This window comes from Capricornis sumatraensis, chromosome 1 (assembly GCF_032405125.1).
Source record: "Capricornis sumatraensis isolate serow.1 chromosome 1, serow.2, whole genome shotgun sequence".
In the NCBI taxonomy this organism is placed as follows: Eukaryota; Metazoa; Chordata; class Mammalia; order Artiodactyla; family Bovidae; genus Capricornis; species Capricornis sumatraensis.
The window spans coordinates 217,725,324-217,752,929 of record NC_091069.1 but is presented as its reverse complement, the minus strand read 5'-3'; the positions used below and the strand labels follow the sequence as shown (position 1 = coordinate 217,752,929).

The 27,606-nt window shown below is 38.9% G+C and overlaps 1 protein-coding gene across 1 annotated transcript; it reads left to right on the top strand.

The window, feature by feature from the left end:
• Positions 1-25,589, top strand: LOC138076730 (vomeronasal type-2 receptor 1-like). The gene is given in 8 exon segments (XM_068969026.1): positions 1-242; positions 4,707-4,998; positions 9,588-9,848; positions 13,035-13,120; positions 13,122-13,254; positions 21,338-21,461; positions 23,270-23,743; positions 25,087-25,589. Coding segments are annotated over 8 exon segments (2,115 nt in total).
• Positions 25,590-27,606: the final 2,017 nt, after the last annotated feature.

Sequence of the window (27,606 nt, the reverse complement as noted above, 5' to 3'; positions counted from 1 at the left end):
ATGGTTAGTGGAAAGAAATGTCTGGTTCTAGGATTGCTTGCTTTTTTATGGGCTAAATTGGGCATCGAAGGCAAAGAAGAGGAGGAAGAACAGACCTGTCGCCTGCTGGGCAAGTTTGATTTGCATGGATATGTAGATGCCAAAAACCATTCACTTGTTATCGGAGGACTGTTTCCTATTCGCTCCAGGACCATCCCAGCAAATAAGTCTATTTTGGAGCCAGTATCTGCAAAATGTGAAGGGTAAGCCATTGTTTTTGTATTCTTTTTACATCAGATGTAGAAAGTGGGGTGAAGGAGAGGTGAGAATGTGAGAGTCTGGAACTGGAACCATGATGCCAGCCCTGACTCTTGACACTATTTATTTGACTCAAGATAGGTACTTACTGTTTCTCTGCCTCCATTTCTCCAAGGTAGACTTACCATGATTGCTTAGAAACAAGAAAGAAAATAGACAGATTTTGCATGATATACAACACTGCTCCTGAGAGGATGGTCTGTGGAATATCAGCATCACCTAAGAGCTTGTTAGAAATATAACATCTCAAGCTGCATCCCACATCTGCTGAATCAGATTCCACATTTTGACAAGACCTCCTGATGATTCATGCACACACTGAGTCTGCGAAGCAGTGATGTAGAATTGTGCAGTGTTGCAGCTTAAATTGTTACTAAAGTCTCCTGAAGTGAGAATACACAGTGCCAGAAGGCTGATTTATTTGTGAGCTAGTGTTCATAGCAAGAGTCCTCCAGCTGGAAGGCTACTGCCCTGTTCCCCTCATCCCAGAATTGTCATGTCAACAAATGGGATCCATGACTGATGATCTGAATTTGCTAAGAACCCGTGTAAGAAAGGCAAACATGGGTTATATTTCTGGGTGTGAAACACACATACTTTTGATGTGAAAAGAATGCCAGAGATGAAAGGAAATGAACTATTCACACTGTTCTACTGCCATCACAAAGCAGCTCTTTCTTTTTCATTTCTTTGTATTCTTTCTCAACACTTTATATAGATGCAACCATCATTTTTGCATAGTTGTGCTCATAGTACGGGCAGTTTTATTGGGAGGATTTTACCTCATATCTTAATCACTTCCATGATGTTGCATGGTATTATAAATGTATTTTGTAAAATTTTTGACAACTTCTTTTTTAAAAAATATTTATTTATTTGTTTGGCTGTGCTAGATCCTAATTGTGGCATGTGGGATGTAGTCCCCTGACCAGGGATTGAACTCTGGCCCCCTGTATTGGGAGCACGGCATCTTAGCCACTGGACCACCAGGGAAGTAAGTCCCTTGCCAACTTCTTATACAATTAAATACTGACTGATCATAACTCCTTCCCTTAGGTCACAGTTCATGCTACATGTTTAAATATCACTAGAGGGATAGATAAACTGTTTGTTGTTGGCAAAAAGAAAGGATTATAATCAGTCCCTACTTATCTCTTTCCTGGGTCTTCTAATTCTTTTCCATTCTTACAGTGAAGCAAATGTTTAAATGGGAAAGAAGTGGTTCTACTCATGGCTACATTGTTTAGAGTCAGTTCATTATTTTTCAAAGACTTTTTCGCTGATTGAATCTTTACCAGCATAAAATAAAAACCAGAGTTTGTCATAGCAGAGGACATGTTATTTCATCAGTGGAATCACTTAACTTGCTCGTCACCCTTCTTTGGAGCTTCTGAAGGTTGTTTTCTTAGCAAGATAAAATAGAAAAGCCAATACACATATTTTTAGTAAAAATCTACTCCCTCATTAAAAAATAATTTGAGATTTCCACCGTGATTGATACAGCGGTAAGAAGAAAGTATGTCCCATTTAAAAAATAATTCACTGTATCAGGGATATCTTGATTTCCCTCTCTAGTCCACCTGTTCTTATTCAATTTTCCGAGTAGTCTGATTGTTGCTTTATATCCTCAGTTCAGGGATTTTAGTTGAAATCAGTGGGAGAGAGAAGGTTGTGTGTGCTTATTCCATCTTGACTTTAACTCAAAGCCTAAGGATTCTTAAAAGGGTTACTTCAGCATCTTCTGACTTTCAGTGTTGCTGCTAAGAAGTCTGATGACATTCTGATTCTTCATATTTTGTATGAAACTTGTTTCACGTGGTTTGGGTATCTAAAAAGTTAGTTCTTTGTCCTGAATGTAGATCAGAAATATAAGGCTTCATTGTGGGGGTTCTGCTTGTCTCTCAGCCTGTTGATTAAAACCCAAATTGCTCATCTTTATGCCATAACATACCTATATATTGGATATTATTAAAAATATTATTGGATATTATAAAATATCCTATTTAAATTCCATATTTACATTTTTGGGTATACTTTCTCAAAAATTAGAGCTATATAATTTTTACTGATAATCAATAACAGTTTCTATATATCTGTACCCAATTCCAGTATTCTCCAAGCCTCTTAATATTCCTCCATGAGATGCAACTTTCCCTCCCAATGAGAAAGCCCTCATGGGAGGACCTGTATATGTGATATTCAGGAGCCAGGCTGGGCCTAATCAGATAATAATTTCATTTTGGCATCATTGTTTACTTATATCTGATCTAGATATGCTAGTTGGAGTTTGGAGAATTCTTACTCTGAAACCCACAATTTTAACAGGATGCTAGTTTTGGTTGGCCATCAGTTAAACTGCACAGAAGAGGAAGGCTTTTCTGTTATTTTGGAAATATTGTTCAGAGAAGATAAAGACAATGAAATGGAAGGAAGAAAGGAGTATTTTAATTTCTTGTTTTGGTTGATCTAAACAAAGCTAGGATTTAGAGAAATTTTCTGGGGAACAAAAGGTATACATTGTATAATGATACTGTGAGTATCATAATGGATATCACTGATGAAAGAAAAATTATCCCAAATCCCACCCTTTCATTAATTACCCTGCACTCATTTAAATTTTTTCCTATTGATAATTATCCAAACATTCACATAATTTATGTATAGTTTTAATTATAGTATAGAAACAACTTTGCACACAGCCTGTTTTACCTAATATTACATGCATACTGCAGTGTAATTTCTCTAACTACAGATTTTTAACGATGGAAAATGTTCCCTTCAAGTCAAGGTACCATAATTTATTATTGCTGGGCACGTTAATTCTTTCCAATTTTTAAATATCATAAATAATTCTAAAATTAACAATTTGGAACATAGCTAGTTTTTCCCTTTGGGAAGAACAATCTCTTCAGATAAATTCTCTGGGGTAGAATTTTTTATTCAAAGCAGGTGAACATTTTTCTAGCTCTTGAAATGTCTTACTCTCTCACCTTAGAAAAGATATTAGTATATTTATTTCAACAATGTGCATGCCAGTTTATATAGCCATCTGTGTAAATTCAGGAGCCAGTGGTCTTAGGGTGATAAAGCCCTTCCTGTTCAGTCTGCTGGTTCTCCAGTCTCTTCCTGTGCCATCCCTATTCCTACCCTGTCTGCCAAGTGTCCTGATCTTCCCATTCCTAAAATGCTATGTCCTCTTGTTACCATGCCTTCACACTTACTGTTCCCTCTGCTTGCAGCATCCACCCCCTGCTTTTATATCATCCTTCAAGCGTCAGCTTGGCTGTTAAGTCCTCCAGTTAGGGGCCCCCACCTCTTTGCCTCCTGGTCCCTATGTCTATCCCTGTTGGTATGGTTATCATTTTGTGCATTGATTGGCTATTTCCTGTTTCTTTGCCTAGACACTGAAGTGTCTTTGTCAATATTGCATTTATCATATCTGGCACCGGTGGAACCCAGTAACTATGTATTGAATGAAAGGCAAAGCTAAACTAAACTAGGAAGTTCAGTTAAAGAGATATGGAGGAAAAAAATCTAATTTTCCAACAAGGCTATTTGCTATTAGATGTTTAATTTAAAAATATTTACTGAGTAGAAGATATGGAGTGAGGTACTATAGCTACAGAGGACATTAAAAGAAACCATTCTGGAGGTTCTTGCTTTCAGATAGGTTAAAGTTTGGTTAAAACTGAGAAAAAAGAAAGAGTTGGAAATAGAATAGTTATTTTTAATGGAGACGATGGTGTGATAGATTACCAGAGAAATAATTTTCCTTTTTATGGCTAGGGTATGGAAAGGAGGAGGCATTTCATTCATGGTTAAATGTGAGAATGATAGAGAACAGACATCCTCAGTTAAAAAATCTAGACTTTAACAATCAAATCACAATGGGAAAAGTGATCTCTTGGAGTCATATATAGTATATATAAATTTTATGTATTGCTTATATGTAGGTCTATCATAAGTATTTTCATGTATTTACAAAAATTTTGTTATTATAATTAACATCCAGAAAAAAACCCAGAGAAACTTATAGGGAGATAAGGAGGAGGGAAATAGACTCATATGGTACCAGGGTCTTCCAATAAATGGGCAAAAACGTATTGAGGGATTACTGGGTGTTCTGTGTGGTGGTGAGAATTGAGAATAGAAGAATATTTTTGTGGAAAGAGATAACCAAGTGTCCAAAAAGATGCTTCCTAGCTCAAGCCAATCAATGATGAATATGATTCATACTTGAACCCATTACGTTTGCAATATCTTTTCATGAAATATTACCATGCTCAGACAAGGTAGGTGCCCACTAATGTTTTGGCAAAAAGCTCCAGCACCAATCCCAGCTAAAAGCTGCTTTCTCCTCCACAGATCCACTCATTGACTGAGCCTAACAAAAGACGTTTCCTTTTCAGGTTCAACTTCCAGGGATTCCACTGGATGAAAACCATGATCCACACCATCAAGGAGATTAACGAGAGGAAAGATATTTTGCCCAACATCACTTTGGGCTATCGGGTCTTTGATACCTGTTACACTGTCTCCAAATCCGTGGAAGCAGCATTGGTATTCCTTACAGGGCAGGAAGAAAACAAACCCAAGTTTAGAAGCAGCACTGGGGCAATGCTGGCAGGAACTGGTGGAGCAGGAGGACCGTCCTTGTCGGTTGCTGCTTCAAGAGTTCTAGGGTTGTGTTACTTTCCTCAGGTATTTCAGAATATTGTTCTGGGTACAATTTTATAAAGAAACAAGCTATGTGCAACTGTAGCAAAGAGTAAGTAAGGTGATCAGGTGAGGCTGGGATAAGTTGCAGACAAAGAGGCTGGTGGTGATGCTGATATTCAGTCTGCCCTCAGCAACTATGACTGGTGACTTCAGACTCTTCTATATCCCTTAGGATCCTGCCTTAGTTTTGATCCTGAGATTGTGACCCAGTGAGTTTTATGTTGACATCTCACTAAGCAGTACTCTCTGAAGCCCTAGGTGAAGTAGAGTAGGTGATGGAGAAATACTTGGTTGATTGATAGATGGTATAAGAAACGCATTTTGGTTCTGGCCTGTATTAATACTTATTAATCATATTAATACTTCATCATGACATTTTTTGTTCAAACACTAACACACTGAAAAGCACTTGGGAATTTCACGAAAGAGAGTATTGGTATTAAAAAGTATTTAAAAGTTGGTATTCTAATTTATAGATTATTTTTAATTCAGGGGCCAGTGACATATTTCAGCCTAAGAATAGATGCTATTAATATTAGGAAGAATGGATAATTACGAAAATATAACTAAAGCTCTGTGTTTATTTTCAGGGGTGGTTCACCAAAGTATCAAGTCAGGACTTAGTAATGTGAAGGCTGATTAGGCTTATTTGTGTTACTGAAGTAATGGGAGAAGTTAAAATAATTTTTAAAAGTAGCATTTACATAGTGTGTCTAATAAAGCTGCAAATATAGATGTGGGAGGAACAGGATGAGAGTGAGAAATAGAACCAAGAAGAGAGGTCAGGTGACAGAGGTGACATCTTCAATGTGGGTTTCATGCAGCTGAGACAGACTGTACTGATGTGAGCTCTGCCTTCCAGCAAGTCCCGACTGTGGTCCATGCCCCTTCTAGAAACCTCTAGAGAGAGCTTCTCCTTTAAATCTTGTAGTAATTCTGCAAAGAAGGTAAAAGAAGTCTTGTACACAATAAACACTTTCACATGTATTGTCTCATTTAATGTACTGAGTAACCTTAGGATATAGATGTCATAACCCTGATTTCACTCATGGGGAAACTTAGGTTCAGAAGGCTTTAGTAAAGAGTATGATTATGTAGCTGGAATTTGAAATTAAGTGTCTTCGCTTCCAAAATGAGATTCTTCCCTACATATGGCTTCCATGATATAAGTGTTTGTGAGGTTGCAAAGAAGAATGTAAACTTTAGCCAAAATGGAGTAAGGCTTAGTCAGTCAGTCAGTTCAGACACTCAGTCATGTCCAACTCTTTGCAACCCCATGGACTGTAGCACGCCAGGTGTCCCTGACATTCACCATCTCCTGGAGTTTGCTCAAACTCATGTCCATTGAGTTGGTGATACCATCCAACCATCTCATCCACTGTTATCCCCTTCTCCTCCTGCCTTTAATCTTTCCTAGCATAGGGGTCTTTTCCAATGAGTCAGCTCTTCGCATCAGGTGGCCAAAGTATTGGAGTTTCAAATTCAGCATCAGTCCTTCCAATGAATATTCAGGACTGATTTCCTTTAGGATGGACTGGTTGGATCTCCTTGCAGTCCAAGGGACTCTCAAGAGTCTTCTTCAACACCACAGTTTAAAAGCATCAATTCTTTAGCACTCGGCTTTCTTTATAGTCCAACTCTCACATCCATACATGACTACTGGAAAAACTAAGATGGACCTTTATTGGCAAAGTAATGTCTCTGCTTTTTAATATGCTGTCTAGTTGGTCATAACTTTTCTTCCAAGGAGCAAGCATCTTCTAATATCATGGCTGCAGTCACTATCTGCAGTGATTTTGGAGCCTAAAAAATTAAAGTCAGCCACTGTTTCCCCATCTATTTGCTGTGAAGTGATCTTAGTTTTCTGAATGTTGAGCTTTAAGCCAACTTTTTCACTCTTCTCTTTCACTTTCATCTAGAGGCTCTTTAGCTCTTCACTTTCTGCCATAAGTGTGGTGTCATCTGCAGATCTGAAGTTATTGAAATTTCTCCCAGCAATCTTGATTCTAGTTTATGCTTCATCCAGTCCAGTATTTCTCATGATGTACTCTGCATAGAAGTTAAATAAGCAGGGTGACAATATACAACCTTGAAGTACTCCTTTCCCAATTTGGAACCAGTCTGTTGTTCCATGTCCAGTTCTAACTGTTGCTTCTTGACCCGCATACAGACATCTCAGGAGGCAGGTCAGGTGGTCTGGATCCCCATCTCTTGAAGAATTTTCCACAGTTTGTTGTGCTCCACACAGTCAAAGGCTTTGGCGTAGTCAATAAAGCAGAGGTAGATGTTTCTCTAGAACTCTCTTGCTTTTTTGATGATCCAACGGATGTTGGCAATTTGATCTCTGGTTCCTCTGCCTTTTCTAAAATCAGCTTGAACATCTGGAAGTTCAAGTTTCACATAATGTTTAAGCCTGGCTTGGAGAATTTCGAGCATTACTTTACTAGTGTGTGCTGCTGCTGCTAAGTTGCTTCAGTTGTGTCCGACCCTGTGTGACCCCACAGACGGCAGCCCACCAGGGTCCCCCATCCTGGGGATTCTCCAGGCAAGAACACTGGAATGGGTTGCCATTTCTTCTCCAATGCATGAAAGTGAAAAGTGAAAGTGAAGTCGCTCAGTCGTGTCCAACTCTTAGCGACCCCATGGACTGCAGCCTACCAGCCTCCTCCATCCATGGGATTTTCCAGGCAAGAATACTAGAGTGGGTTGCCATTGCCTTCTCTGTTACTAGTGTGTGAGATGAGTGCACTTGTGCAGTAGTTTTAACATTGTTTGGCATTGTCTTTCTTTGGGATTGGAATGAAACCTGACCTTTTCCATTCCTGTGGCCACTGCTGAGTTTTCCAAATTTGCTGGCATATTGAGTGCATCACAGCATCATCTTTTAGGATTTGAAATAGCTCAACTGGAATTCTGTCACTTCCACTAGCTTTGTTTGTAGTGATGCTTCCTAAGGCCCAGGACTTCACATTCCAGAATGTCTGGCTCTAGGTGAGCGATCACACCATCATGGTTATCTGGGTCACGAAGATCTTTTTGTATAGTTCTGTGTATTCTTGCCACCTCTTCTTAATAGTCTTCTGCTTCTGTTAGGCCCATACCATTTCTGTCCTTTATTGAGCCCATCTTTGCATGAAATGTTCCCTTGGTATCTCTAATTTTCTTGAAGAGATCTCTAGTCTTTCTCATTCTACTCTTTTCCTCTATTTCTTTGCATATATCACTGAGGAAGGCTTACTTATCTCTCCTTGCTATTCTGTGGAACTCTGCATTCAAATGGGTGTATCTTTCCTTTTCTCCTTTGCCTTTTGCTTCTCTTCTTTTCATTGCTATTTGTAAGGCCTCCTCAGACAACCATTTTGCCTTTTTGCAATTTTTTTCTTGGGTGACATATTGATCCCTGCCTCCTGGACAATGTCACGAACCTCTGTCCATAGTTCTTCAGGCACTCTGTCTATCAAATCTCATCCCTTGAATCTATTTGTCACTTCCTTTGTATAATCGTAGGGGATTTGATTTAGGTCATACCTGAATGGTCTAGTGGTTTTCCCTAAGATTAGGACAAAGCATAAAGAGAAAAATAGGAACAATCTGTCACTTCTTAGGAAAGAATTGGTCATCATGGAGCTATGTAATTTTAGGAGGTCTTATTGGAGGTGATGCAGTAACATGGGATGACAATGGGATGGGATGGGGAGAATGTGACGTATCTTCTTAACTGCGTAGTTGCTGAGGTTGAGGGGAAGGTATGTATGTATGAAATGTATATAAGAGTGTCAGAAATTCATGACACTGGCTACTCTACTTTCATTCTTAAATTCTCACTGATGAGAAAGTCACACAAGGACCACTGGCAAAAATAGAAAGATACCTCATTTATCTAGGCAAGTGGCTATAAAATGAGGGCTTCTAGTAAGTGTGTTGGACAATAAGACTTAAACTTGAGTTTGAAGTGAAGCTTTACCATCTTTCTCAATCTAAGTCTTGGGAATTACATACCCAGAAATCTTGTTAGAGAGAAAGCAGGAAAGAGAAGAAGAGAAAAAGAGGGAAACCAGTGATGATGGAGAGAGAGAGAAAGAGAGAGAACAAAGGGAGGGAGAGGGGTGGAGGGAAGGAGGGAGGGGGAGGGAAATGCACCTGCCAAACAGACTGTGAGCCTGCTTATTCCATCATCTGTACGGATGAGGAGTTAGATCAGAGAAAGAGCCTGGATGACTTGAATCACACACCTAGTCTCAAGAAAACATAGATGAAAGGGCTGAAGACCTTCCTTTCAGTCGTGTGACCCCGAGTTGGTAAAGTAGCCCATTGGATGTCATCATCTTAATAATTAGCCCCTAAACTTCCTTGGGGAGAGGTGGGAAAAGGGGCCCAAAATGCTCCCTCTAACAGTCCCCACCCTGCTTGAGACAAGGAGAGGAGCAAAAGTCCTTTTATCTTTGAAAGGGCGTGAGAATAAAGAGAGAACTGTTAAGTTCCCTCCTTCTCTAATACAAATACTAAGAGATGATGTAATTTGAGGTTTGGCTATTACTTTCTAATAACTGCATGAACACTTTCAATCCTAGGTGGGCTATGCCTCTACCAGCTCACTTCTTAGTGACAAATACCAGTTTCCATCTTATCTTCACACAGTGGCCAGTGATAAGATCCAGTCGGAGGCCATGGCACAACTTATCCAACATTTTGGTTGGGTCTGGATAGGCACCATAGCAGCTGATGATGATTACGGAAAATATGGAATAAAAATTTTTAAGGAACAAATGGAGAGTGTCAAGCTCTGTGTTGCATTTTCTGAAACCATTCCCAAAGTCCATTCTTTCTTGTTGGTTTTAATGAACAGAAGAGTTTTCATAAATACTGGTCATAAAATGTTTTTAAATTTACATTCGTCTAATTTATTTCCTCATGATTACATTTAGGTTATGCATTTTTGGCAAGACTACTGCAAAAGTGATACATATCCTTTTTTATGTCTCATATAGGATGCCACTATGTCTTATTAATGACAAATTAATATCATTATATATTCTGTTGCTCAAAATTTCCCAGGTTTGACAATTGGCAGTCACTTTGAGTTGGCTCCTATTTCTTTTAAGCAAGTCACTGTAATTTCTGGTTAATTTACTTTCTGGAACACTAAGATATTGCAGGTTCATCTTGTAGTTCTCTACCCAGTCTTGTAGTAGCCATTTCTCCTGAGTCCTATTTACATTTAGAATGGAATTAGAAATCAAGATCTGAGTAAGAACTAAGTTGTTCATAGTATTGGGGAAATTGTGGTAAATTCAAAATGAAAAATTAACTTATGCTAAAAGTCAAGGCTATGGTTTTTCCTGTGGTCATGTATGGATGTGAGAGTTGGACTGTGAAGAAGGCTGAGCGCTGAAGAATTGATGCTTTTGAACTGTGGTGTTGGAGAAGACTCTTGAGAGTCCCTTGGACTGCAAGGAGATCCAACCAGTCCATTCTGAAGGAGATCAACCCTGGGATTTCTTTGGAAGGAATGATGCTAAAGCTGAGGCTCCAGTACTTTGGTCACCTCATGCAAAGAGTTGACTCACTGGAAAAGACTCTGATGCTGGGAGGGATTGGGGGCAGGAGGAGAAGGGGACAACAGAGGATGAGATGGCTGGATGGTATCACGGACTCGATGGACGTGAGTCTGAGTGAACTCTGGGAGTTGGTGATGAACAGGGAGGCCTGGCATGCTGCGATGCATGGGGTCGCAAAGAGTCGGACACGACTGAGCGACTGAACTGAACTGAACTGAACTGAAAGGTTAAGTTATAGAAATTAAGTTATGCTATATGTTATGCTATTTTTCATCTTAAATTCTTTGAGTACTTCTTTCTTAAAATAAAATGGATCTTAAATTCTCTGAGTACTTCTTTCTTAAAATAAAATGGATCCTTTTATATGGTAAACAACAACTCTTCATTATTTGATGATTTCAATATTACAATTTAAATTTTCTCAAAAAGCAACAAATATGTGTTAGGATTACAGAGAAAAAAGCTTTTAGGACAGGTCAAAGGACCACATAGTGTCAGGGTGAATGTTGATAGTTTAGTCCATGAATACATTCCCTGAATAATGTAAGTTAAATCTGAAAAGCAAGACCTCACAGTAGAGAAAGTTAATGGGCACATTTAAGAAAGTTTTATAAATGCATCACAAAGTAAAATATTGTGATTGATTTAAAACCAAAATGATACCTTTTACTCTTGTAGTTTATTTGACATTTCTAAATTCTTTTGCATGCCTGGTGGTAGGGAACTCTGTCCTGCCATCCAATGAGGATAAACAGGTAGAACTATAGAAAGATGGTAAGGTGGCAGCCTTTGAAAATTTCCTTGCTTAACTCTTCTGAAGATTGGAAAAGAAAAACGAGTCTCTCTTCAATGGACCAGGCAAAAATGTCACCCTGTTGAGAACTCTGAAGTAGCTGTCATGTTGATTGAGAGCATATAGTATAAGAGGGAGAGATGAAAGGGCAAGTGTATGGCAACTATCATAATACTTCCCTTGGTGTGGCCTTCTCTGGTGGCTCAGCTGATAAAGAATCTGCCTACAATGCAGAAAACCTGGGTTTGATCCCTGGGTTGGGAAGATCCCCTGGAGAAGGGAACGGCTACCCACTCCAGTATTCTGGCCTGGAGAATTCCATGGACTGTATAATTCATGGGGTTGCAAAGAGTCGGACATGACTGAGCGACTTTCACTACACTCCCTTGGTATACTGACTTACTAACACCTTTCAGCTATATTACCTTAATCCCTATGACAGAGGTAGGGCAGGAATGATTTCCCTTCTTTTATGGACTGGAAAACTAGTGCTTAGTTAGGATATATGACTTATTCAAGCTTATGTCATTTGACAGAGCCAGAAAATGACTCCAAATCATCATATACCATAATTCAGGCTCTTTCGGCTATATCGCATGTCTTTCTGGTTTGTGCAGAGTAGGGATTGCATTGAGTCCTCTGGTTGGAAAACCTAAGTCCAGCATGTGGTACTGACAAAAACCACGGGCACAGGATTTATCTCAGCTCAGACTGGCTACCTTCATACTACAGGACGCATGCTCTTACCCCAGCTAAGGTTGCTGGCAGGAAGTAAGAGTACTAGAGGTATTATTTTGATAGGAGCTCCTGTTCATGTCTATGAAATCACTCTGTAGGTGTACACTCAGCTCCATCTACTTCTGTACTCTCGGCAATGGCCTCTTTGGCACAGCCTTGTCTCATATATTATTCCCTTGACTTAGAATCTCCTTGATCCCAGTGTTTGTCAGGCAAATTGCTACTAATTTTTTTAAAACCCAGATCAGAGGGCCACTTCCTGGGAAACCACCTTGAATTTTTCTAAGGCGATTAGTTAGCCACTCCCTCATCTATGCTCTGATATAAAGGGAAGGGAATGGTGGTATCAGGGAAGACTGGTACCTATCAGTGAAAAAATCTAAGAGGGAATAGTCTCTCTTCCCTAGGTGTGTAGGTATTAGGAAATATGAGACATCACTTTACCTTGGTATAGATTAGTACTGGCCAACAGAAATTTAAAACCCACACAGGTAATTAAAAAAATTTTAGTAACCAAATTAAAAAATAAAAAGGAACAGATGAAATTAAACATAATATATCTTATTTAATCCCAAATAGTATTTTAACCTGTGGTCATGATCATGGTAACATAATGTAAAAATAATTTCTTGAAATTAGTAATGAGAGAAGTTACATTTCTTTGACCTAACGTTTGCAACCCAGTTTGTATTTTAGACTTATAGCCCATTCTGATTTGGCCAGCCTCTTTTCAGGTTTAAATTGTCCCATGTGGCTAGAAGCTGTTGTATTAGACAGCAAAGGTATAGAGAAGGAAAAAATTCAGTCCCATGAATTAGATACGAGTTTTGAGATTATTTTCTTTATAAAGCCTGTTTTCTAAGCAATAAAAGTTTTACAAATTGTTTTCTTTTTTTCCCCCTCTGTTGTTCCTTTCCCTGTTTTTCTAGCTAATGTGCTATATGAAGACACTTCAGTTTACAACCCATAATGGAATGAGAATAGAAACTGATGATAATAGAGATGTGACTGGATACTCTTAATTGGCAATTAGATGATAATGGAGAGGTCGCCTTTGTAAAGGTTGGAGAATATATATTCAAAGACTCTAAATTTGAACTTGTGTTGATTAAGAATGCAACAATATTTTGGAACACTGAATCATCAGAGGTTAGTTATTTTGATATCTTATTTTGTTTACATATAGAGAGAATTGCATTTCTGTGGATGCATGGAATATCAGAAACCTAGAATTGACTATTCTATGATTTTGTTCTTTTTCCTCAAGTATTCCAAAATATTTGACTTCCTTTGTCCCTCTTGCTTTCATTCATTTTGTCTCTGATAATTTTTGTTTTTTTCTTTACCTCATCCTTATTCTCTTTATTATTTTCCTGCCTTTATTCAGTGCTCCTTATTAACATTTTATTCAAATATGTATTTTTTGAACACCTTGTGACTTTCATCTTAATGTCTGAAATAGTTTTGGCTTTTCTTTAGTTTCTTTTCTGAGATAAGTGAACCTTTTTCATTTCTTCCATTCTCAAATCCACTCATGTTTTAAATTTTCAAATATCTGATTTGAGATATTTTTTACACATTTCCAAGTGTTTTTCTGAGAATATTTAATTGAAGTGCTAAGGTATTTATTTAAACTATCACAGTATTCTTCTGCTTAATGGTTGTGTCTGTGTTTTAGAGGGGAATTTTAATTTGCTGGAATATTTATTTTATTGAAGTATAGTTGATTTAAAATATTGTGTTTGCAATAAATGCTGGAGAGGGTGTGGAGAAAAGGGAACCCTCTTACACTGTTGGTGGGAATGCAAACTAGTACAGCCACTATGGAGAACAGTGTGGAGATTCCTTGAAAAATTGCAAATAGAACTGCCTTATGACCCAGCAATCCCACTGCTGGGCATACACATCAAGGAAACCAGAATGGAAAGAGACACATGTACCCCAATGTTCATTGTAGCACTGTTTATAATAGCCAGGACATGGAAACAACCTAGATGTCCATCAGCAGATGAATGGATAAGAAAGCTGTGGCATATATACACAATGGAGTATTACTCAGCCATTAAAAAGAATACATTTGAATCAGTTCTAATGAGATGGATGAAACTGGAGCCGATTATATAGAGTGAAGTAAACCAGAAAGAAAAACACCAGTACAGTATACTAACACATATATATGGAATTTAGAAAGATGGCAATGATGACCCTATATGCAGACAGCAAAAGAGACACAGATGTGTAGAGCGGACTTTTTGACTCAGAGGGAGAGGGAGAGGGTGGGATGATTTGGGAGAATGGCATTGAAACATGTATACTATCATGTAAGAAACGAATCGCCAGTCTATGTCCAATGCAGGATACAGCATGCTGGGGGCTGGTGCACGGGGATGACCCAGAGAGATGTTATGGGGAGGGAGGTGGGAGGGGTGTTCATGTTTGGGATCGCATGTACACCCGTGGTGGATTCATGTCAATGTATGGCAAAACCAATACAGTATTGTAAAGTAAAATAAAGTAAAAATTAAAATTAAAAATAAAATAAAATATGTTAGTTTCTACTGTACAATAAAGTGACTAGTTTTATATATAAATACTTTTCTTTTCCATTATTGCTTCTCACAGGATGTTGAATATAGTTCCTGTGCTATAAAGTGGAACCCTGTTTTTATCCATTCTATATATAATAGTTTGCATCTGCGAATCCCAAACTCCCAATCTTTCCCCCCTCCCCCACCCCCCTTGGCAGTCACAAATCTGTTCTCTATATCTGTCTGTTCCATAGATATGTTCATTTGTGTCATATTTTAGATTCCACATGTAAGTGATATAATACAGTGGTATTTGTCTTTCTCTTTCTGCAATGAACATTGAGATGAATGTATCTTATTGAATTATGATTTTCTCCAGGTATACGCCCAGGATTGGGAGTGCAGGATCATATGGTAGCTCTATTTTTAGCTTTCTTAAAGTTTTTATTGGAGTGTAGTTGATTTACAATGTTCTATTAGTTTCAGGCACATAGAAAAGTGAATCAGTTATACAACTCTCTCTCTTTTAGATTCTTTTCCCATATAGGTCATTACAGAGTACTGAGTAGAGTTATTTGTGCTATACAGTAGGTCCTTATTAGTTATCTCTTTTATAGATAGTAGTGTGTACATGTCTATCCCAATCTCCCAATTTATTCCACTCTCCCCTTACCCCCACTGGTAATCATAACTTTGTTTTTTACATTGGTGACTCTACTTCTATTTTGTAAATAAGTTCATTTGTACCCTTTTTTAAAAAAAATTCTATATGTAAGCAATATAATATGATATTTATCTTTCTGTGTCTGACTTACTTCACTCAGTGTGACAATCTCTAGGCCCATTCATATTGCTACAGATGGCATTATTTTGTTCTCTTTTAATGACTGAGTAATATCCCATTGTGTACTCACAATGGGATACATACACACCATATTTCCTTTAACCATTCCTCTGTTGATGGACATTTATGTTGCGTCTATGTCCTGGCTATTTTAAATAGTGCTGCAGTGAACACTGGGGTGCCTGTATCATTTCAAATTATGGTTTTCTCTGGATATATACCCAGGAGTGGGATTGCTAGGTCATATGGTAGCTCTGTTTTTAGTTCTTTAGGAATCTCCCCCCTGTTCTCCATTACAGGCTGCAATTTACACTCCCACCAACGGTGTAGGAGGGTTCCCTTCTCTCCACATCCTCTTCTGCTATAATGGTTTGGTTTTCATTTTCTGCTTTCTTCCTAGAGTAAATGAATATGGAGGCACAATTATATTTTTGATTTATTTTTTGGATAAGGATGATGGGTTTGGGTGGCTCACAAATCTCTATTTCAAGACTGTCTTCTTTTGTTAGTAGAGTGAAGAGCAGTTTATTTAAGGAATGACTTTTTTTTTGTGGAAAGGGAAGGCTTAACGTGTCTTTTGATTTTATGGTTCACTTTTGTTTCTACAGAGTTCTTAGTTTTCCTTTCTTACTTTTTACTCTTCCTGTCACATTGCAGAAAATGTACTTCTTCTGTATCCCTTCTGGTCCCACCACAGTGGTGAAGCCATCCTTCTGAGTCCCACCTTCAAGACCTTGCCCTATAACCTGACATTTTATTTCTAGGAATGATTTTGTATACTCTCTATTAACCTTAGTTTGTCTTCTCCCTCTTACTTTTTTCTGCAGTTTTCCCAGAATTTCCTCATTTTCCGTACATCTAGGGATGAAGAGGGCGCCCTAGAGGTGTGCTTGTTGCAATTTAATTACTTTGAAATTCATAGCATTTTTAGGCTCTTTATGAAGCTGAAGTTGTGGGTCATGTGTAGTTTTATTTACATTAAAAAAAAATCTGTATGGTCTTTTGCAGAGACTGTGGAGAGAGTCATAATTTAACAGTTACCATTACCCGAATGGTAGGCTGACAGAGGAGCCTGGCAGGATCCAGTCCATGGGGTCGCAAAGGGTTTTACATGACTGAGTGATTAATACATTAATAATTATAAAACTTTTAATCCCTCCACCTCCTATAGCAACAGGAGGGCTTTGATATGCAGAACTGCAGCTCTGAACATTTTAAAAGAGAAGCTTTAAAAAGAGAGACTGGGTCCCCTGGTTACATAACGTAAAGATAATACCTGGAGAAGCCCTGGGGGAAGTTCACGGGAAACCTCATCACTTACCAAACAGCTGAACTTTTTACCCTGAGTGAAATGTTAGTTGTAGAACTGTTAGGCCTTTTGATATTCTAGTTTACTGTTTACCTGTAGTGTTTCAGTAAAACAATAGGGTGGCAGAAGGGCATTGGCAATTTAATCTTCCATGTGAACCTGCTGGAGGAACCAGCAGGAGTGAGAGAGAGTTGTAAGTGGGTCTCAGGACAGCCAGCGTTTTTTTATTTGTGGCTGCAAGACTATTTTCGGGGGAGGTTGTCTTTCTACATCCTGTTTCTTGTACATGTATGTCCTCTCTTCTTGTATGGCCCTTTTGGCCTGAGATCTGAGGTCCCTAAATAGTCTTCTGAATCATACTGGGAAAGGATATAGAAATATGTGACAAGAAAATTAAGATTTCCGATCTCCTGTGCTGTGCCAGATATTGAGGGCATCTTTTTTATCTCTCTCTCTCTCCCCCTTTTTTTTTGGTCCTTGGTTTTCCATGAGTATCAGTAAACATAGACTCATACATACATACTATACATACGTACATACTACTTCTCCTCTTACCTAGTCCGGCCTAAAGCAGCTCTTGAATACATGGTTAGTGTTGGTCACTCAGTCGTGTCTAACTCTGCCACTCCATGGACTGGAGCCTGCCAGGCTCCTGTGTCCATGGAATTCTCCAGCAAGAATACTGGAGTGGGTAGCCATTCCCTTCTCCAGGGGATCTTCCCAATCCAGGGATCCAGCCTAAGTTTCCTGCACTGCAAGCAGACTCTTGTGTCTGAGTCACCAGTGAAGTCCTTGAATACATTATGGCAGGATAAAAGTAAAAAGTGTTTGCCACTATAGGGGCCATAGCTCTTCTGCACTTTATTTCTTTGAATTAGAGCTTCTGTGTCCAATACAGGTATCCCTAGCCACATGTGGCTTTTAAAATTAACTGCAATTAAATAAAATTAAAATTTTAGTTTCTTAGCACGTTAACTACATTCCAAGTGCTTAACCGCCATGTGTGGCTACAAGCTACCATATTGGACAATACAATATATAACACTCCATCATTGCAGAAAGACAGAGTTACTCTAGGTCTACAGTATAAACCACCTTCTGCGGCCCAGAACTCTCTCCCTGAATGGGGCCTCAGACTGTTCCCTTTGGTATTCCTGGTGCTAGTTGTAGAGCAGGTGCTCAATATAATGTTTTACATGAAAAAAGAGATGCTGCTACTTGTATATACAAAGTTCATAGAATGTTTGTCCTACTAAAAACTGATGGAAAAGGAGTGAAATGTACTAGTAGATTTCTACTTTAACACTAGAGCATAGTAATTTGATTTTTCTTATCTTTATTAGAGTTATATATATTAATACATTTTATTTATTTCTTCTCCCTGGCTGCATGATGCAGCTTGTGGGATTTTACTTCCCCAACCAGGGACTGAACCTGCACCATCTGCAGTGAAAGCACAAAGTCCTAACCAGTAGGCTGTTAGGAAATTCCCAAGGTTATACTTGTATAATGAAATTGGTTCAAATGTAATTCAATACAAATTCACTAAGCATCTACTATGGGTCTGCCTCTGTGTTAAGCACTACAAAAGGACCAAAAGACTACTGCCCTCACAACACTTACAATCAAATCATTAATTAACTGAACAGGTATTTATTGAGCACAATCTTATATGTGCTACACACTGTTCTAAGAGCTGGGGGGTGTGTCAGTGTACAAAGCAGAACAAATTCTTACTTAATGGGACTAACATTTCAGTGGGAAGAAAGAAGCAACGTATAAGATAAATAAGGAAGTGATATAGTATTTTAATGGGTGATAATGTTAAGGAGAGAAAAATAGTAGGGATTATGGTAAAGTGCTGGGAGGGGAGTGTAATTTCACAGAGTGTGATCAAGGAAGCCCTCACTGGGGTGACATTTGAACAAAGACTGAGAAGAAAGTGAATCCATGCATTAAATCTAGGGGGAAAGCATTTCATACAAAAGAGATAGTGACTCACTTTCATGCGTTGGAGAAGGAAATGGCAACCCACTCCAGTGTTCTTGCCTGGAGAATCCCAGGGACGGGGAGCCTGGTGGGCTGCCGTCTCTGGGGTCGCACAGAGTCGGACACGACTGAAGCGACTTAGCAGCAGCAGCAGCAGCAAACCCTGAATTATGGGTGTCTTTGGCATTTTAGAAGAATAGGAAAGGGTTCAGTGTGGCTGGAAAGAGAGAGGATAGTGGAAGAGGAGTTGAGAGCAGTGAAAGAGGAAGTAAGAGGGGTGAAAGAGTGTCAGGTCACATAGTGCCTTGGGGGCTGTTGAAGGACTTTGGCTTTTACTCTGAGTGAAACGGTGAGCCATGGAGAGTTTTGAAAGAGGAGAGTTATGATCCCACTTAGAATTTAAAGAATTATTCTATCTGCCATGTTTCAATTAGACCAGAGGGGACAAGAGTAGGATCCACTGGATTTGCTGATGAAATGACCTTGAAAGTCTCCTGCATCAACAATTAATAGATGGTGTAGGCATGACTTAACTCATGATAATAAACTGAGTCTGGAAGTTGGTGAGCAGGTGGGCCTGAGTGAAGATTCATGTGGGCAAGTAGTAAAAAATATGGTTGGAGATGATGGCTGAGACTGGTGGTGTCAATGACAGAAATGGGGAATTGGGGAGGAGGAATTGGGTAAATGGGGATAGCTTTGGACATGTTGAATTTGAGGTGAGGATGAAATTTCAAAGTAGGGACATGTTGGAAGTTTAGAATATGGAATTAGAGGTTAGGTGGGGAAAGCTGGTGTTAGAGTCAAGATTTGGGAGTTCATGTGCAGAGGTGCTGGTTGAAGAGAAGAGAATGAATGAGCTGCTTTATACTGAAAGATAAGAAGAGCAAGAACCAAAGCCAAAAGAATGCCAACAGCGATGAGGTAGGTAGAGGAAGTAGAACCAACAAAATAAACAAAGAGGACACAATGGAAGCCAAAAGAGCCTGCATTTCAGGGAGAAGTTGGTCAAGAGTGCCAGATTAGTGAGGCGAGTGGGTTGGAAGTGAGATCATGAGGTTGAGAAGGGAAACGATTCTCAGAAAGAGAACAAAAAGTCATCAACTTATTGTGATGATTTTCAAAGAAAGATATATAGAGAGCTCTTTTTGGTGACTCAGTCTGTAAAGAGCCTGCCTGCAATGTGGGAGCCCCAGATTTGATCCCTAGGTTGGGAAGATGCCCTGGAGAAGGAAATGGCAATTCCATGGATGGAGGAGCCTGGTGGGCTATGGTCCATGGGGTCACAGAGAGTCGGACATGACTGACAGACTAACACTAATGTTTTTTAGAACGTTGGATTAGGAGAGAGGAGATACAGTCATTCTGTGTGCACACACACACACAACTTATAAGAAACCAATCTATTATGTTTAAAAATACATATTTAAATAATCTTATATACTGTAACTGAGCTCAGAGATTTCTGATATTTTCCATTGTTATCTAACTCAGATTTATCTTGCAAAACTCAACATAGGAAAATTCTGATTTCCAAAATGAATCTTTTCACTTTCCAAAATGAATCTTTGCTTAATGGAAAAATACATCTTATCTCCTTTTTAAATGGGAAGCTCCTCATTTACATTAAGATATAAATTTACAAACATTGCATTTATAATGGACTTCAATGAACACAATCATGTACAATGTACTATGTTTATCACTGAGTTTTCTAAACTCTTTTTTACGAGAAAATATCCCAGTACTGTGCCTTGCCCATTTTTCCTTTTTGCTGTGGAATTTTCCTCATGGAGTAGGTCTTTCATTTTTATTTTGTACTGACTGAATGATACTCAGGCTATGTTGGGATTACCTTGCTGAGAAGTCTTTCTCAGGCACTCAGAATGATTCTTGGCGTCTCCTCTCAAGCAGAAAGAGGCTTGACAAATTGTCCTCTCCTCAGAACCCCATGGAGTCTTCAAAGTTAGAAAGATTTAGGTTTAGCTTTGCTAATTTCTAGAAGCAACCACTGGACTTTTCTAGAAGCCTAATTCTAGAATCAACTTCAGGACTATTAGCAAAATTTCTCTAGGCTTTCCAGATCATTATTCTCTTTGTTATTCTTTTTTAAAACATTTTATTTTTAAAATTATGTATTCATTCATTTTTGTGCAGACTTTCTCTAGTTGCAGCGAGCAGGGGCTGCTCTTTGTTGCAGTGTGCAGGCTTCTCCTTGTGGTGGCTTCTCTGGTAGCAGAGCACAGGCTCCCAGCGTGCAGGCTTTGGTGGTTTCAGCTCACAGACTCTAGAGCTCAGGTTCAGTAGTTGTGCCTGGGCTTCGTTGCTCTGCGGCATGTGGAATCCTCCCAGGCCAGGGATTGAACCCTTGTTTCCTGCTCTGGCAAGTGGATTCTTATCCACTGTGTCACCAGGGAAATCCTGTCTTTTTTTCTTGCCCAGTTATCCTAGGTTTTCCAAGAAATCACAAAATGTCCACAGAAATCCAGGTAGAAACTTTCATAGCTTGGCAAGTGGTAGAGACAAAGGGCTTTGTTAGTGTGTTGTATTTGTCTTTGCTAGCTTCCCCATTCAATGTGTACTGATGTGTGTCACCCTAGGACCCGGAAGGGGATTCATCACGGGGAACCAATATGCTGCTTTGACTGCAACCCATATGCTGATGGATATGTGTCACGGGAACCAGGTAGAGATGATCATTTTTCACTGACATTAAAATGCAAGTAGATTAAATATATTTTGGCAAAGAGGGCCTTGGGAGCCTTCTTTATAAAGAGATGTGAACAACTTATCACAAAAATTATGATCCATCAAACTATTGGATGTTGTGTGCAGTGTGAAAAAAAATACATTGGGTTTTAGTTCTAAATCTGCTGCATTTGGAAAGAAGACCTGAATCCATGAACTTCAGAGAGGAAAGATTTTAGAAGGAGATGTTAAAAATGAATGTATGGATTCATGCATTCATGAATCCTTAAAATAATTTTATAATAATTTTAATTCATTCATGAATACTTAAAAGTATTTCAATTTCTGAAGTAGATTAAACATTAGTTATGGAAAAATAGTGAATAAGTAGTAATAAGTAAATTATAGTTCTATGTTTTACAGACTTATCTCTAATTTAGAAATAACAGATCTAAAAGTACATCCCTAAAGGCAATTGGCTTAAGACCATAATTACTCAAAGTTTGTAGGACAGGTGAATTCTGTATCTATTGCTCTATGAATTGTTCATCACAACCTGCTGAATTTCTGTTCTTGGCCAGAATTTTAGTTGGGCTTGGTAGGCTTAGCCTTATGAAGCATGTTGTAGCAGGTTTATTTTTATTGCTACCTTCTGTTAAAAATAAAACAAATTGAACTTATCTTTTGCCAAAAGTCCCTCAATAGCAGTTTATTTAAAAGAGAAATTTTAAAATGGAAAATTTTCCCCAAATGGAAAAGAAAACACATTATCTGAGCATCTCAGGGGATTCCACGTACCCCAGACTCTGCAGAGTTGCATCAAGAGAAATCCAGTCTCACAGTCAGAAGGGATTGAGAGAAAATTCCAGTCTTTACCTGCATCTTTCAGAGAATGGAAGAGAGACATTTCATAATCCACCACAGATTCACCTCAGCTTTTTCTTATGCAGCAATACTCTCCTTTGGCTTCCCAGGTGGCTCAGTGGTAAAGAACTCATCTGTCAATGCAGGAGACATGGGTTCAATCCCCAGGTTGGGAAGATTCCCTGGAGAAGGAAATGGTAACCAATTCCAATATTCTTGCCTGGGAAATCCCACAGACAGAGGAGGCTGGCAGGCTACAGTCCATGGGGCTGCAAAAAGAGTTAGACGCAACCAAAATGACTAAACAATATTCTTCTTTAGAGCCTCTGCTCAGCTAAATGCCCCCCAGGTGTTTTCAACCTTAGTATTGTTGCTATTTTGATTTCCTTTCTTCTAGTTCCCAACCTTCCTCTAACTATTGTCTCAAATCTGCATCTGGAGGGTGAGGAGGGGAAGGCTGAGTGGGCAAAGACAAATTGTCTTCAGTAGATGAGGAAGATGTTGAATGGAAGGCTGAAAACACTCATAGTTTATAATAATCAACTGTACCCCTGTCACAAACCTCGTTTTACCTTAATAGCTTTAATGTTCTCACATATTTGTGGATTGTTCTTAGGTTTGTGAGGGGATACACCACCCTTCTCAATTAGATAATTAGAGGAGAAAGAAAGAGGCATCTTACTTAAAAAGATTCATGCAGAAACAGCTGAAATCAAGGAGGGAGACTGAATTTCCAAAATTGAAATGAATTCTCAAACTTTACTATTAACTGCATACTCTAAGACCATTTTATCACTGCTTTTTTTTTTTTTTAAGATATATATATTCTCTATAAAAAATCTCAGTGAGTCCTGTATGAGGCCTTTGGTTCTTCTGGGCAATTCACAGCCCATGGGACAACTGGATTTCTTTGCAGTCAGTCCTCTGTTCTTTGTTCATTAGTTCAAAGGGAATGTGATCAATGTGGTGAAGACTACTGGTCCAATGCACAAAAGAGTGAGCGTGTGCTGAAAGAAGTGGAATTCCTTGCTTATGATGAGGCCCTTGGATTCCTGCTTGTCATTCTCTCTGTCTTTGGGGCACTTGTGGTCTTGGCAGTCACAACTGTGTATGTGATACATAGATATACTCTGCTGGTGATGGCTAATGGCCAGGAGTTGAGCTTTCTTATTCGGGTTTCTCTTGTAATCACACTGCTGTCTTCCGTGCTCTTCACTGGCAATCCCTACAACTGGTCTTGCATGGCCCGTCAGATCAGTCTGGTGCTGGGGTTTTCTCTCTGCCTGTCTTGCATTCTTGGTAAGACTATTTCACTGTTTTCAGCCTACAGAATTTCCAAATCCAAAACTCCACTTATATCCATCCACCCCCTTTATTGGAAAATCATTGTGCTAACCTCTGTTCTAGTTGGAACTGGCATATAAGTTTTCATTCCAATTCCAAAGAAAGGCAATGCAAAAGCATGCTCAAACTACCTCACAATTGCACTCATCTCACATGCTAGTAAAGTAATGCTCAAAATTCTCCAAGCCAGGCTTCAGCAATACGTGAACCATGAACTCCCTGATGTTCAAGCTGGTTTTAGAAAAGGCAGAGGAACCAGAGATCAAATTGCCAACATCCTCTGGATCATGGAAAAAGCAAGAGAGTTCCAGAAAAACATCTATTTCTGCTTTATTAACTATGCCAAAGCCTTTAACTGTGTGAATCACAAGAAACTGTGGAAAATTCTGAGCGAGATGGGAATACCAGACCTGACCTGCCTCTTGAGAAATCTATATGCAGGTCAGGAAGCAACAGTTAGAACTGGACATTGAACAACAGACTGGTTCCAAATAGGAAAAGGAGTATATCAAGGCTGTATATTGTCACCCTGCTTATTTAACTTATATGCAGAGTCCATCATGAGAAACGCTGGATTGGAAGAAACACAAGCTGGAATCAAGACTGCTGGGAGAAATATCAATAACCTCAGATATGCAGATGATACCACCCTTATAGCAGAAAGTGAAGAGGAGCTAAAAAGCCTCTTGATGAAAGTGAAAGAGGAGAGTGAAAAAGTTGGCTTAAAGCTCAACATTCAGAAAACGAAGATCATGGCATCTGGTCCCATCACTTCATGGGAAATAGATGGGGAAACAATGGAAACAGTGTCAGACTTTATCTTTTTGGGCTCCTAAAACATTGCAGATGGTGACTGCAGCCATGAAATTAAAAGAGGCTTACTCCTTGGAAGAAAAGTTATGACCAACCTAGATAGCATATTCAAAAGCAGAGACATTACTTTGCCAACCAAGGTCCGACTAGTGAAGGCTATGGTTTTTCCTGTGGTCATGTATGGATGTGAGACTTGGACTGTGAAGAAGGCTGAGCACTGAAGAATTGATGCTTTTGAACTGTGGTGTTGGAGAAGACTCTTGAGAGTCCCCTGGACTGCAAGAGATCCAACCAGTCCATTCTGAAGGAGATCAACCCTGGGATTTCTTTGCAAGGAATGATGCTAAAGCTGAAACTCCAGTACTTTGGCCACCTCATGCGAAGAGTTGACTCATTGGAAAAGACTCTGATGCTGGGAGGGATTGGGGGCAGGAGGAGAAGGGGACGACCAAGGATGAGATGGCTGGATGGCATCATGGACTTGATGGATGTGAATCTGAGTGAACTCCGGGAGATGGTGATGGACAGGGAGGCCTGGCGTGCTGTGATTCATGGGGTCCCAAAGAGTCGGACATGACTGAGCAACTGAACTGAACTGATAGCCTATTTAGTATTGAACCCAACAAGGGTGTACAAGAACATAGAACTTCAAAATATAAAGATTATTCTGGAATGTAATGAATGTTCTATAGAATTTTTGTGCTCTATATTTGGGGTGGATGTCTTCTTGGCCTTACTGTGCTTTCTCACAACCTTTGTGGCACGCCAGTTGCCGCAGGATAATTGCTATGAAGGAAAATGTATCACCTTTGGAATGCTGGTCATTTTTGTCATCTGGGTCTCTTTTGTCCCTGCTTACTTGAGCACCAAAGGGAAGTTTAAAGTAGCTGTGGAAATATTTGCAATCTTGGCATCCAGCTATGGTTTATTGGGTTGTACACTTGCTTCCAAGTGCTTCATTATTTTGCTGAGGCCAAAGAGGAACATGGATGAAATTGTTGGTGGAAGTGTCCCTGCTCTCCATAAGAGCATCCAGCTGACTTCAGCCTCCTCTGTGAGAAGCGAAGTCGACAATATTGCGGTGTCAACTGTCCTGGATGACTAGAGTCATGGGTTGCGCGTGTCACTCAGAGTGGCAATGGTGACATGGCTCAACAGTCCCTTTTCAGGTGGCTCCCATAGCAGCCACCTAATGCTCTGGGTAACTCTGAGGATTTGGGTTCTGGTAGTGTAATCAAAGCATGACTTATGAAATCTCATACTATTTGACAAGAATTAGAATAACTGTTATTATGGAAATGTAACTACTTCATTAAAATATTTCATAATACTTTGGCATAAGGAGTATACGTAGAGAATATAATAGGCATAAGTAACCTAACATGGTAGAAGGAAATATTTGGGACTTGAATATGTTTTTTTCATCATGGACTTCTGATCTAGAAATTTACATTAGACTAAATCACCACGTGGGGACCCAAAGAGACATCTTGTTCTATATCCTGTTAATGCCTCTATGGAATAGATAGCTTTGCACTCACTGAGGTCAGAACTACATATAGCTCATAAACTTTCCCCTGGAGTAGAGCATTTGGTAAGAGAATTTATGTTTCAAAGGACTCTGTGGCATACAGAGAATACTGAAGGAATTGAGATGTGAACAAAACTCAGCTCCTTCTTAAATTCATAATGGGAATCGACAAGTTTCTCCCAGAGAGAGGGCAACCTACTCTAGACTTTCCTGGATAATAAGTAGTAAAGTATTTGAGGGAATTAAGTGACAGCAAAGCAATCAATAAGTTGATTATGTAGTGAATACCTGGATGGTAGAAAAGCAAATGTTTAACTAGAGCAGGTATTAGAATGAAAGATTTTTTAGGATAAATTAAGTGATAGATATTTGCCCTCTGATTATCTGGAGTTAACTGGAATGTTATAAAAATATAAAAATATTTTCAACCTTCTTTCAGATATGAACTTTTATAAGGACCTATATATATGTGTGTGTGCATGTGAATTGTATATAGAAAAACAGAATTTGTAGAAATGCTGATATACCAAATACCCATGTGCCTCCTTAACTCTAGGTAACCAAGAGGATCAGAGAGAGCTGTCTTTTCAAGAGAAGTTAAAAATACTTGTGAATATCAGTCAACCAAAGTGGGCAGAGATTCACGCAGGCTTGCGGGAGCAGAAAATGAAACCATGATGACTAGTTTCACAGAATAAATCTGTCCGGAATTAATTTATTGATTCTTAAAGAATGGACCAGATGAAGTGGGTTGAGCTTCCTGTATTTTAAACAAAGTTTGCTGCAAGGCCCATCAAAGTGAGATTATTTGTTGAAGGGCTAATGGTATCCTAAACTTTCTGGGATAGCATCTATTTACTCATCCATCTATCAAAACTTTTACAGTGCTTTTTTGCATCACAGCTCTCGGATTCTTAGAGAAGAGGCTATATTACAGCATGAAGAGTGGAGAAGTTGCTATCTTTGCCTGTTCACACAACCCAAGGGTGGATTTTGAAAAGGGGAGAATAGTTTGTCAAGGTATCAAACAATAGGAAAATGAGAATATGAGTCGGATTTTTTTTTTCAGTTATACATGTAATGGGTATTTTGAATGATTCATTCTAAATGACTGAAAAAAAAGCTGAGAAGTGGCTAAAGTCTAGTGACTTTTTGTATAAAAATATATTTCAACCTTAGAGTAATGTATTTTTCTGTGATGTTGATTACTGAACATACAGAATCTAAAAAGATGATTCCAGAAGTCCATCTGGATAATATCAAAGTCTCCATTATCTCCTTTAATATCACACAACTCAGCAGTACTGTCTTATTGAACTTGTGTTCTTTGCAATCATTTATTTTTTCTGATCAGCAGTGAGTTTGGGAAACTAGAGAAAATAAATATTATTAGAAACAAAATAACAACTGAACTTGCCTGTTTAGTGTTTACTTGTACAACCTTACAATTTTAAGATGCAACTTTTATCTAAAAGGTCTAAAAGGTCTGAAGTCATCACTTGTTGCTTTGGTACACGTGCGTTGTTATAGAAACTGGCTTAAGGCACATAAACTGAATAATATGTGATTGTCAAAGGATGATGATCTAATT